This window comes from Delphinus delphis, chromosome 14 (genome assembly GCF_949987515.2).
Source record: "Delphinus delphis chromosome 14, mDelDel1.2, whole genome shotgun sequence".
Lineage (NCBI taxonomy): Eukaryota > Metazoa > Chordata > Mammalia > Artiodactyla > Delphinidae > Delphinus > Delphinus delphis.
Genome location: NC_082696.1, coordinates 30,744,658 through 30,756,954, shown reverse-complemented (window position 1 = coordinate 30,756,954; position 12,297 = coordinate 30,744,658). Strand labels below are relative to the sequence as shown.

Sequence of the window (12,297 nt, the reverse complement as noted above, 5' to 3'; positions counted from 1 at the left end):
TTTAGTTTGTTGAAGTCTTGATGGTGGCTTCAGAAACAAAGTTATGTGCTCTTTCAAATAACTTTCTTACAGTTGAATTCTTTTCTGTAGTTATGCAATAGACAAATATGTAGATAGAGATAGAAAGAGACACGTGTGTGTATGTATACACGTGACTGTGTTAATAAGGAATAAATCAGGGCTTCCCTGGTGGCGCAGTGGTTGAGAGTCCGCCTGCTGATGCAGGGGACACGGGTTCGTGTCCCGGTCCGGGAAGATCCCACATGCTGTGGAGTGGCTGGGCCCGTGAGCCACGGCCGCTGAGCCTGCGCGTCCGGAGCCTGTGCTCTGCAACGGGGGAGGCCACAACACTGAGAGGCCCGCGTACTGCCAAAACAAAAAGAAAAATAAACCTACTAAAATCAGATCATGGCCAAAAGGAGGGGCATTCTTTTGAGAATACAACAACAGGTAAGATCCAAAGACAGTAAGTAAGGTAGAGCTGAGCCACACCGGTAGTGGGTTAGGGTGTTGAAAATCAGGAGGTCACTTCACGTTTTCTCCTGACTCTGCTTCTCTCCAAGTGCCCACTCCATACTTCCCTGTCTGTATCTACCAGAATCCTCTGCTGACTCAGCTTGCACGGTGAGTCCAGCGTGGTCTCTGTCAGCTGCTCTTTCTACATTGTGACTTTTGGCTCTGTCTGATTGCAAACTTCTCAAGCCACAGCAAAGAGCTCAAGCCAGAGAAAACCCCGGTCACAGCAGAGTGAATGGATGGGCTGGATTTCTGTGAGGCATCTGATCAAATCATTCGTGACCGCAAGAGCAGGGCCATGTCCCAGGATATGTAAGGCTGTCCTTTCTAGTGGCTCTCAGGAGAATAGGTTTTCTAAAGTAGACTACAGGAGGTATAAGCAATGATAGTCATAAGGACTATAGCCCTCCAATTTGGGATTTGTACCTTTCTATGGGCTCCCAATACATTGTGCTGCCCTTTCATAGTTCTCAACATACTGTATTACAATTAACTGTGAATATTTCTGGCTTCCACACTGGGCTAGGAGCTTCTCGTGAGGTTGGACCATTCTTGTTTTTCTTTCTTTATCCCATGTTTCTGGTACAGTCCTTGGTATACAGTAAGTAATCAATAAATGTGTGTTCCAGAGCGCAGGCGGATTAGCATTCAGTATGCATATTTGCAACCTATTTTTCACACTAAATATATATTTTGGGTAAATATATGGTAATTAGCCAAATATGATGATATGGTAATTTCTCGCCTTTCAGTTCTAGAGCCCTAGAGTCCAAAGGTTCTGTTTTATTTTCTCCACAAAATAAACCTCCAGTTTTCTGCTGACAAGGGGGAAGAATAGTCACCAGCTGCATGGAACTGGGGAGAAGATCTGGCCCTCTAACTGCTTCTTAAACAGACTTTGAACCAATTTGCCCGTTTTTTAGTCCTACCTTCACAGACTCTAACAGAAGTACCTGGTGTAGCCCATTTTGCATATGTCTGGTTACATCTTGGTTTTCTTCACTTTTGGTTTAGGGTTAGGCTTTCTTTGGTCTGTTAAAGCATTTATCAAGTGTCCACCTGTTTTTCCATCCACTCTTGTGTTATTCTTGTCATGTCTTGCCAATTCTCTTTGTCCCCGAGGATTTATGCCTTTAAAAAAGGCATTCTTTTGTCTTAGTATGGTCTGGGGAGAAAGTGAAAGCAAATGTACCCATTTGATCCATCATCTTTTTCCAGACGTCCCTGTTTGCATGATTTCCTTTTTTTAATTTTTAAAAATCACTTTTATTGAGGTACATTTGATACATACTAAAATTCTTTGATTTTAGGTCTACGATTCAATGAGTTTTGACAGATATATGCAGTCGTATAACCACCAATATCATAATGTAGAGCATTTCTATCACTCCAAAAAGCCCCCTTGTGCCCATTTATAGTCAATTTCCTCCTCTCACCCTGATCCTAGCAAACACAAGCCTGCTTTCTGTCACTACAGTTTTGTCCTTCTAGAATTTCACATAAAATTGTTTATAATATTCCCTTATCCTCCTAATGTTTGTAGAATCTGTAGTGTTTGTGCCACCTGTTTCACAATATTAGGAATTTGTTTCTTTCCCAACAAGTCTAATTAGAGGCTTATCAATTTTATTAAGCTTTGCAAATAAATATCTTTTGGTGTCATTGAGTTTCTCCATTTCTTTCTGGTTTTGATTTCATTAATTTCTATCCTTCACTATGTTTGTTTCTTTTATATAAAATATAACAGTCCTTAGCTACCCATTATTAATATGATGAAAAGACATTTTTAATATGTTTTGTCTAATTTTATTTTATTGGTAATATAGTATTCCTTTGATTGGCAGTTCCCTATTATTAGTTAGGGCATTGCTTTGAATGTTTTCTTGGCCATATGCTTTTCTATTTCTGGTAAGTGCCTTTCTTTTTTAATAAAAAGAGTTGGGTTTTTTGTCATTTTTTTAAATACTTAAGTTTTTCAAAATATCATTAACTTTAAATGATTATAAACTCCCTTGTATATTAAGAAAGATCATACTTCATCTCTCTCATTTATTCATTCTTTTAAAAAACGTTTGTTTGAAAAACCAGGAGCTATGAGGTAATTTTTGATAATCACCTATATTTTTTTTCATATGCATTTGAGGGGTTTTTGTGCATGTGTTTATGTTCACGTTTTTATCTTTTAGAAGTTTATACTGGAATAACATATGAGATATCTTTTTTCATACTGTTTTTCCAATATTTTGGCTTTAGGGGGCTTAAGGTATAAAGAAGTACAAAGCTTTTTCCCCCACTATTCTCCATATTACGAGAATGAACAAATCTGTCTCACACTGGGCCAGACTTAAGCATCTGACGTTCTGGATGATGTCACCAGCACAGTGAGGAAGAGGAAATTCTTACTCTTTGGGGTTCACAGCTGCAGTATTCCTCCTTGTCTCCCAAGATTTTAGACTATCCTGCAACTATGACATCTTTGTAGCAAATGTTCTCTCAGATGAGTGAGAAGGAAAGCCATGTGCTTGTCTCAGTCTTGGTCCTGTGTGTCCCATGATCATACCTAACCAGCTTTGATGACCACATCAACAGAAAAAATGAGATTCCCCATATTGATGAGTCAAAAAAATGTCAGGAGCTTTCCTATATACGTGTTATATGTGATTATATACTTGTGGGGGTAAATATGGATAATAATTTTGAAGAGAATGGTGAGTTAAATTTTTTTTTTCTGTGTGAGGGATCTGATACCTGACCAACTAGAATTATCCACTTGCCTCAGAGCTGGGAGAGGAAGATAAGGTGGGCAGCCTTGGCTTTATTATGTCCAATATACAAAGATAAAGGAATTGCTACCAGTTTTCAACTGCAAAAATATAATTGTAATACCTACTTCAAGGATATGTAACACCCACTTCAAAGCCAGGTGTCGTTAAGAGACAAAACAATTTCTAAATTTTTTAAGCTCTCACAAACAAATTAAGTGTGAAGCCTGAAAGACTTGAATGTTCAGTGGACTATAAACTGTGGGAATACAGAACTCAGGAGATGATGCATGAAAAGTCCCTGCTACACTGCAATGAGAGAAAGTTGACTCTTGGTTTCTGTGGAGTGTGGAAAGGAGAAAGGTGAGAGGGAAGTGCTCAGTTAGACACCTTTCTGATGGCTTTACCTTTTGTGAGCTGAAATCCTAGATGGGAAGGTAAGTGTTAGGCAGGTTGAATAGAAAGGCTGAAGCAGAGATGCTTCTACCCTACTTCCTGATTGGGCCTCTGTGGGCAGAACGTTCCCCTCATCGATATGGAGGGCCTTCGTCCAAATGAAAAATGTTTACACCGTGTGGCTAGGCAGAATCTGATGTAGCGGATGAAAGCTGGCTCTACTGTAGGAAGGGAGCAATACTGAATTTCTCGCATGCTTTTGGGGATGTGGAAGTTACCTGAGTTGAGAGCCAGTGGAGTTACCCAGTGGGCCTTATAGTCAAAGATAAGATGACCCTAACAATCATCTCAGGGTTCCGTAAACTGACCAAAGGCAGACAATTTGAGAAAGCATTTACTCTTGAAAAACTGCTAGGGTTGGATAAGAACAGTGGGAGTTTGTAGCCTTTAGCCATCAGAGGGGCAGACTTGATTTCGTGAGATGATGGTGGAGTGTGAAAATGGCAAAATCTATAGAAAACAGCAGGAACAACCTGAAGTTTTAAGTCCAGGAGAGTACTGAAAGAAAAAATTCTCAGAAAAATAATCAGAATCCAGAGTAGCTATAACATATTACCTACAAGTCCAGTTTTCAACCAAAAATTACAGTACTTGCAAGGAACCAAGAAAGTCTGACTCAGATTCATGAAAAAAAAATCAGTGTGTGTGTGTATGTGTGTGTGTGTGTGTGTATGTGTGTGTGTCTGTATGCATACTCTGTTTTCTTAATTTCTTTAAACAAACCTAAGGTTTAAAACAATGATTATAACACTGCATCATTGGCTTTATAACATATAGATTAATACATATGATAATAATGGCAGAAATGAGGAATCAGAACATGGAGATCTATTACAGAAAACAATGTTATATTTTACCAGAATGAAGTCAGTATTAATCTGAAGTAGATGGTAAATTAAAGATGCATATTATAACCTCTAGAGCAACTACTAAGAAAGTAACTCTTTAGAAAAGGTAAAATTCAACAGAGGAATTAACATGGTATAATAAAACATATTTGAAATACAATTTTAAAGAAGTGAAGGAGAAACAGAAGGACAAAAAAAACCCCATGAGGCATAGAGAAAACAAATAGTAAAATGGCAGGCATGAATTCAGATTACTTGGTAACCCCAGGTTTTGCTTGACATGAGGTATAAAAGAGACAATGTGGGGTGGCAGAGGCCGTGGACAACCAAAAAGTGAAGACTGGACAGCAGTTCCCTTTAGATGGGGTCTGCATTTGCCATTTTTCCACAGTTTCTATGACTCAATTGCATTCACTTTCTGCGCTCACTTCACTGACTTTGTTACTTGACAACGAGGTGTGTTTTCTCCATCACAGACGGGTCAGTATCCCTTCCTGATCCCATGGGCTCTCCCTTTGCAGATGCATATATCCAATGGGAGCTCTCAAACCTTCCCAGAAGTTATATTTAAATCATTTATAGTTATATTTAAATATTTAAATCATGCATAATTTATGTAAAAATTAAATCATTTTATTCTCTTTCTTAGGGGTAGGGATTGAGTGATTTAAATATGGAACGATCTATTTAAATTTTTATGTAAAGTTAGGAAAATTTTGTTGACATTTAGAGATACTAGTGTAATTTTATGTTATTATTTGTAACACCAGTTTATAAATGAGGCAACCAAGGCTCAGAGAGTTCTCGAACTCTGTACATGGTCAAATTGCAATCCAAGCTTCTTCCAGGGGAAGTATTTTTGCACTTACAAAAAAGAAAGAGAAATCAGGAAGTCAGGCAAAGTCTTAAAAATAAATTAATGCCATGGAAACAAAATTTTTTTTCTAGATCTCATAAAAATGAAAGAAACTTGTTTTTTCATTTTAGACTGGGCTAGATGTCTTCCATGTTCCACTGGAGAATTGGAGGGATTTCAGCTGGAGAAGCTCTGGAGCCGGTGCTAAAATAATTACTCTATAGTATATTTCATTTTTTAAAAGCTGAGAAGAGAGTTGTTTCTCAACTTCGAGAAGTCATAGTTCAAACATAGATAACAAGTTGGTTGTGTTTGCTGTTTTGGCCTTACTCATATCCAAAGTTTCAGGCACCGAGGGGCAAGTGTTTACATATTTTTGTACAGTACAACTTAAGGAATCATAAAATCTTCCACCCTTATCTTTTCTGCTGTACTAGATTACAGTTCTTAATCATTGAATGACACATTCATTGTTCACCTTTACACTAACCGGAGAAGTTTTGTTGCAGTTTCTGTCTCTTGACCTTATTGTGCTTTGGAGTGTGAAGCTGTCCCTCAGATCATTTTGAATATAAACAAGATGGAGACAAGACTTGTCTATAGCTCAGCGTGTGGCTAAACAACATGAGTGGCCCACTTGATCCACTTTTATTCTAATTTTAGGGTTTCAACTGGATTTTTATAGTTACCCATAAAAGTCCCGGTTGGGTGCTTCCCTGGTGGCGCAGCGGTTGAGAGTCCACCTGCCAATGCAGGGGACACGGGTTCGTGCCTCCGTCTGGGAAGATCCCACATTCCTTGGAGCGGCTGGGCCCGTGAGCCATGGCCGCTGAGCCTGCGCGTCCGGAGCCTGTGCTCCGCAACGGGAGAGGCCACAACAGTGAGAGGCCCGCGTACCGCAAAAAAATGATTTTTTGACTTGGGATGCAGACAATACACTTATTTCATTTGTTTTCTCAAGTTCAAAGCCACTTTGAATGACTCTGTTGAGTTGCTTTTAGAAGTTTTTACACTCATTTGACCAGTCTCCGTAAATCTTTGTCCTTGACTCTGATTTTTGGAAACAGTCAAAGGAAAATTTAGAGCCACGTTTGGGGTAAAAAATTGTGTGACTATGTGGTAGTGAAAAACTGTTTCTCTTGGGTGGTTTGGTTTGAAAGCTACTCAAAGGTAATTTAAAAAAAAAAAGAGCTCAATAGTGCTTTGAGGGATGGCCTTTATTTCTTCCAGATGTCAGTTACCCTTTCCACTAAGCTCTCATAATATACTATGTGTGATTCTATCACGCATATATAATTTGGGTTTTAGTTTTTTGTTTACTGCCTTCACCCTGTTTGATCAGCCTGAGAGCCACTTGGGAAAGATATACTTCTGTGCATCTTTGATATTGTTGGAGACCACTGACATTGTTGGAAGCCAAGAGATTGAACTGAAGGATTCATTATTAGAATGAATGAATCAATCAAGCAGTATAAATGGAAAGCATCCCAAGTTAACTATTTTAAAGGGGACAACACACACCTTATATGTTAAGCATCCATTCTCATTAAAAAAAATATTTGTATATATTCCTGAAATCAAAATGAATTGAAAATTAATTGATATTGGATGGTATAACTTTCCTTGGTCACTAAAGTCAGTTCCGGGTATGGAAAGTCATTGTTTTCCGCTTGACAACCAAGACTCACGTCACTACACACTTGTGGTTTTTCTAATTGATGAGCAAGGAAATGTAAAAGTTGTAGAATCAAAGGTGAAGCAAAACCCACCAAGAATTATAGCCTACTGTTCTTGTCCTAGTTCAAAAACAAAGTATCAAAGTATTCCAGACTGTTGAAATTTTTGACGGTGCTAACAAGTACTGGCGGCAATCTCAGGAGAGTGCAGCGCGTACACTTTGAAGCTTTCGATGTATAAGGTCTAAAAGAACTAATAAACAAATAAAGCAAGAGCAGCCCTCGCCCCCAGCACAGAAACCACAGAAAATTATCTCTCTTTTATGTGTGCATTTGTAAATTCAGGTATTTTAAGGTTGGATAATCCTGAGTAGGTAGGTAGTGGATAGCAGGGCTTTGAGCGAATTCTTGTCTGTTTCTACGTAGGAGACAAAGATCGCTTCCCCCAACGCTTGACCCCATAGCGTCTCTGCTTGTCCATCCAGAAACACACAGGTCTGTCCTGACTGCACTCTCCCGCCTTTGAGAAGCTGCACTGGCCCGGAGGCCGGATCCTTCCTCTCCTACGCTCTATTTTGAGGCCCCATGATCTCATGCCCTCTGCAGACCACGCTCTGCAGTTCCAGTCCAGCCCGCGCCGCGAGACCATGCAGGGCGATTCCTCCAAGTGTTCGGCTGGTGGCCGGGGCGCGAGGCGGGTAAGGCTGGGGGGTGGGAGGTGGGGAGTTAAAGACGCGTCCACGTAAACGACCCAAAATAACCCACACGCAGAGCGACCGCCATCAGACAGGAAGCCAAATAATCCGGGGCGTTGAGCTGCTTTCCCCTCATTCGCAGCGCCGGGCTGCGGGGGCCGAGCCAAGGGTCTGGCGGCGAGGGGCGGGCGCGGCGGTCGGGGCGGGGCGGGGTGAGGCGGGGCTCGTGCGGAGCCTATTAAAGGCGCGGCGGGGCAGTGAGAGCCGAGTGCCCAGCGCTACGATGGAGCGTGACGGCTGCGTTGGGGTTGGGAACCGCGGCGGCGAGGGCGGGCGCGGCTCCCGGGAGGGCCCTGCGGGGAACGGCCGCCACCTGGGCCGTGGCTCTACAGCCGAGGCGCCCGGGGAGCCGCTGGCGGCCTCGTCCCTGCTGGCCCCCATGGACCTGGGGGAGGAGCCGCTGGAGAAGGCGGCGCGCGCCCGCACGGCCAAGGACCCCAACACCTATAAAGTGCTCTCGCTGGTAGGTCCCGGCCGGCCCGGCGCGCGGGAGGGCGGGGAGGGCGGCACCCGCTCCTGCGCTCCGAGCGGGCGCGGTCAGCACCCGGGGCCCGGAGAGAGACAGCTTTTGTGCCGCTCCTCTTCGCCTTCTCGCTCTCCTCTACCGGCTTTATCGGTGCTCATCACCGCCGAGCCTTCTCTTCCCCCCGGGGGAATAGTTCACTCTCACTTGTATTACTGATGCTCAGAAGGGCCTGTTTATGAAACCAGGCTGTTAAAAATCGAGATCTTTAGAAATCCCATCTTTCCCCCGCCCCAAGAGAGCACAAGGTTTTTCGTGGGGAAAACTGACCAGCCCGAAAATTGTTGGTCTTAGGAAGGACGGACAAGGTGTTTTTGTTTCGTTTTGTTTTTTTAATTTTATTTTTTAATTTAATTTTTTACCTCTTTTGGGGGAATCTGGGTGCAGTATTGATGACTTTCCTTGCATTAACCGATTCCACTTGAAAAGATTTAACAGAGCTCTTTAAGTTGTATCAGGAACTCTAGAAAATACTTTTTCTCTTGGCTCTGTGTAGGAATTTCCATGCAGCTGTTCAGAAATTCCGTCAATATTCATGTTATGTGAATGTGAAGAAAAGTTAATGATTCTTCGTCTACTCTTTCAATCATAGGTTACACGGTTTTCGTTGCTAAAAGAAGTACTCACTCTCCCTCTGCTATTTTGTCGTGACAGTTGCAGGATCCACAGTCAATTTTATGAAGTGTGGGGTGGCTTTTCATTCTACATGTATGGTAGGAAGTGCTGGGCTGAGAGTCAGAAGCCTGGGTTCTTGCTTTCATGGCCGCTATTAATTGCTGGGGCCTCCTATAACTCTCCCCAAACCTCAATTTCTTCTATGTTAAAATGAGGACAACATCACTTCTATGTGCATCAGATAAGATTATTGTGAGGGTCACTGTGCAACATTGCATGTGGAGGAGTAAATTCGAAAACTACAAGGAGATACAATCATTTTACTGTATTATATGCAAGTGACAGTTCTATGTATAGTGTACCTTAAAGCATATAATCACTTACATATTATGATTAAACAATGCAGTGTAGAGGATATCTTTTCTGATTTTTGAAATCTTTCCTTTCATAAGCATTTCCATTTTCACTACGTCTTGGGTATCGTGGAGATGATACAGTGCTCTGAGGAACCAACATTCCTAGACTAAAGAGATGGTGTCATAAAATTAGTACTTAAAAATAAGCCTAAGATTCAAAGGGTAAGTGTCCCAAAACACATACTGTTTGTATCTCAAGATACATTTCTGCATCATATATCACTGTTTAAGAACACCTGATATTGATGAGAACTTAGTTTTAGTCTTTTGAGTCACGTTTTTTGTTTTTGTCAATGGAAGACCTTAGGTTTTGCAACACTATCACTTAACTTAGTATCAGTACTTTTCAGTGTTTGGCAGGCATTCAATAATTGTACGTCGAATCTGTAACTCCCGTGTGAAATCACTTCAACGTGCCAATCTACAGTCTTGAAAGTTTGGTAAATTGCCAGTTGCTAAATTCCATTTTAAAATCTTTCCTATTCATTTACCCATAAATCCACAATAGGTATCAGCAGAGATCTGCCTTTGGAACATGCATTTCAGTCTTTGACACCTGCAGTCAGCTGGTCAAAAAGCATTTCTTTATGCTCTGATGATGCAACTCTGGGCTTTGACATGGAAGTGTCTTTAGTACTTTTACAAGTAGGACAATCATGAATATTTTTTATGCCATTAGGAGGGGGTCTCTTGCTGTAACACACGTTGAGTTGGACAGAATTCTTACTTCATGACTTTTGATGAAATACAGTGGGCCATTAATGTACACCAAAACTCATTGCTGTATTTTTGAAACTCTTAATTAATGGTTTCAGGTGAAAGTGAAACCTCTTACCCATTCTTCTTTCCCTTCCCTACTTCAATACCCTTCTTCCCTCTAGACTTTCCCAAATGATGCATTTCTAAAGGGAAACGTCTCCAAGAGGAGCCTGACAGTTGTCATCAAAGAGCTCTGGGACATGTCTTCTAGAGAGAAGCTGTAATTATGGGATTCCTTTTTCAGGTGAAACATCAGCACACTTTTCATAAACCTGAAGAAATGGGTTGACTAGTTGCATCTGGGATTGGGATTACAAGAGCCCAACCACTGAGGTGGTCCTCAGCCACACGGTTGTTATCTAGTAGGATAAACACAAGAGTTGCCTTCTGGAGAGATAGGCAGTAGTGACACGACTGTTGCATTTTTCTGAAAATGTTTCGGATAAACTTAAATGCCGGAGGTATGTGAGAGTAGATGCAGACGGGACGATCCCGCCCTACGCTGGCTTCTCCCCATTTGATCCGTAGGAAGACCACAGGCTCTGCTCTGGAGGCTTTGGCCCTGGGCTCTGGAAGTACTCATGCCTAGGCACTAAGCCAGACTGTGGAAAACCCCAGAAGGGCAAATAAGTACATGCTTCAGTAGATATGTTAGATCTGGATGCCTTTACTGGTTCCAAGTTAAGTTTTGAACTGAAATGTCAGCTTCCACTGAGGTTGGCCACGGACATTTATTTGAAATAACTTTCCTGTTCCCTGGCAGGTATTTTCAACCACGTTGCAGTACACTTCTCCACTGTACAGTAAGCTCTTCCACGGCATCATTTTGTGTTTGTGACCTTCTGCTGTCCTTATGAATACATATACCTGTGTGTGTGTTCACAAGGGGCCTTGTGTGTGGGTGGCTGTGAGTGAAGACAACTTTCACCTTTTGATGAAACAGTTCTTTGTAAGTGGCAGAAGTTGCCTTGTTTATTAGAAATTTGAGTGTGAAAGTTATTAATTCTGTTAGCTTTTCTCTCCCTCTTGCATCGTATCATCTTATTTCTAGAATACAGCATGGAGAATATTCAAGACAGTCCTCTGCTCTTAATCTGACTCAGAATTGACATTGCTTTTTGGTTTGTAAAATTTTATATCTGTCCAGCTATAGTTGAGCATTTTATTTCAAAAATGACCAGAACATCTTAGGGGCCAGAGACATCTCCTGTTTTTCCTTATGGTGTTTGTTGCACGTGTTCTAATAAAATGTACCCAAGGTTTTTAGGAACCCAGCAAGACTGTTGTGTTTACTTCTGGGCCTAAGATGGTACCTCACACTCAGTGTCAGCTTTTGGTCGAATGAATGAAGTGCACTTTTACTTAGACTGAGTAACACTTTGACTTGGAAAAGGACAAGATGGGAAGACTAAATACACAACCACATACCCATATGGCCAGTTGAAAGTCAGGAATCCAAATACAGATGCATTAATAGAGATGACATTGGGTATCAATTCAGGGATAAGATCAACCTGAAATATCATTTGTTTAGCACATAGGGAGACGGAAGAGGCAGTGAATGAATGATAAACAAAAGTTCCCAACTAAGGCCAGCATACTGAAGAGGCCAGCAGGGCCTCCACGATAACTTGGATTCAGAATCAAGATCTAGCTACTGGGCACGCCCTCAGAAAGAAACAAGGCAGGTGCAGCCGTTTGGCAGTACAAATAAGGCCATCCTTCAGGTACAAATGGGTCTCCCTTGCTTATACCAAGGCATCTTCTGTTTTGGTGACTTTGCTGTCACACCCCAAATGCAGTCCTTGTGGCTCTTGTAGGGAACTGTTTTCTTCAGCATTGCTTTCTGTGACTTCCTTTCTTCTGCTTTGAGTCATATTCTGGTGTTTCTCTCTCTCACCATTTATATTTCAGCGGTTTCTACTTCATGCAGCCTCTTAGGAATACACAGGCACCCTTTCAACCCCCTTTTTTTTTTCCATTCTATTCCACTTTTTCAGTTACCTCTGGGCACTCAGTTTTGCTGTCTCCTGCCCCATCATATCCTAATCATGACTGTGACTCATGACTTTCGCTAGAGCCATGTTGAGAGACCTTATGCATTTTGTATAATAA

At 41.6% G+C, this 12,297-nt stretch overlaps 1 protein-coding gene across 2 annotated transcripts in view; it reads left to right on the top strand.

The window, feature by feature from the left end:
• Positions 1 to 340: 340 nt before the first annotated feature.
• ENPP1 (ectonucleotide pyrophosphatase/phosphodiesterase 1) overlaps positions 341 to 12,297 on the top strand; it is a 76,776-nt gene continuing 64,819 nt past the window's right edge. Inside the window, exon 1 of one of the 2 annotated variants that reach the window (XM_060029947.1) lies at positions 341 to 450. In XM_060029947.1, the coding sequence (XP_059885930.1) occupies positions 409 to 450 (42 nt within the window). In that variant the 5' untranslated portion in view covers positions 341 to 408. Of the gene's footprint in view, positions 451 to 8,088; positions 8,333 to 12,297 lie in introns of those variants that run through there. The other variant, XM_060029946.1, reaches the window with a different exon arrangement.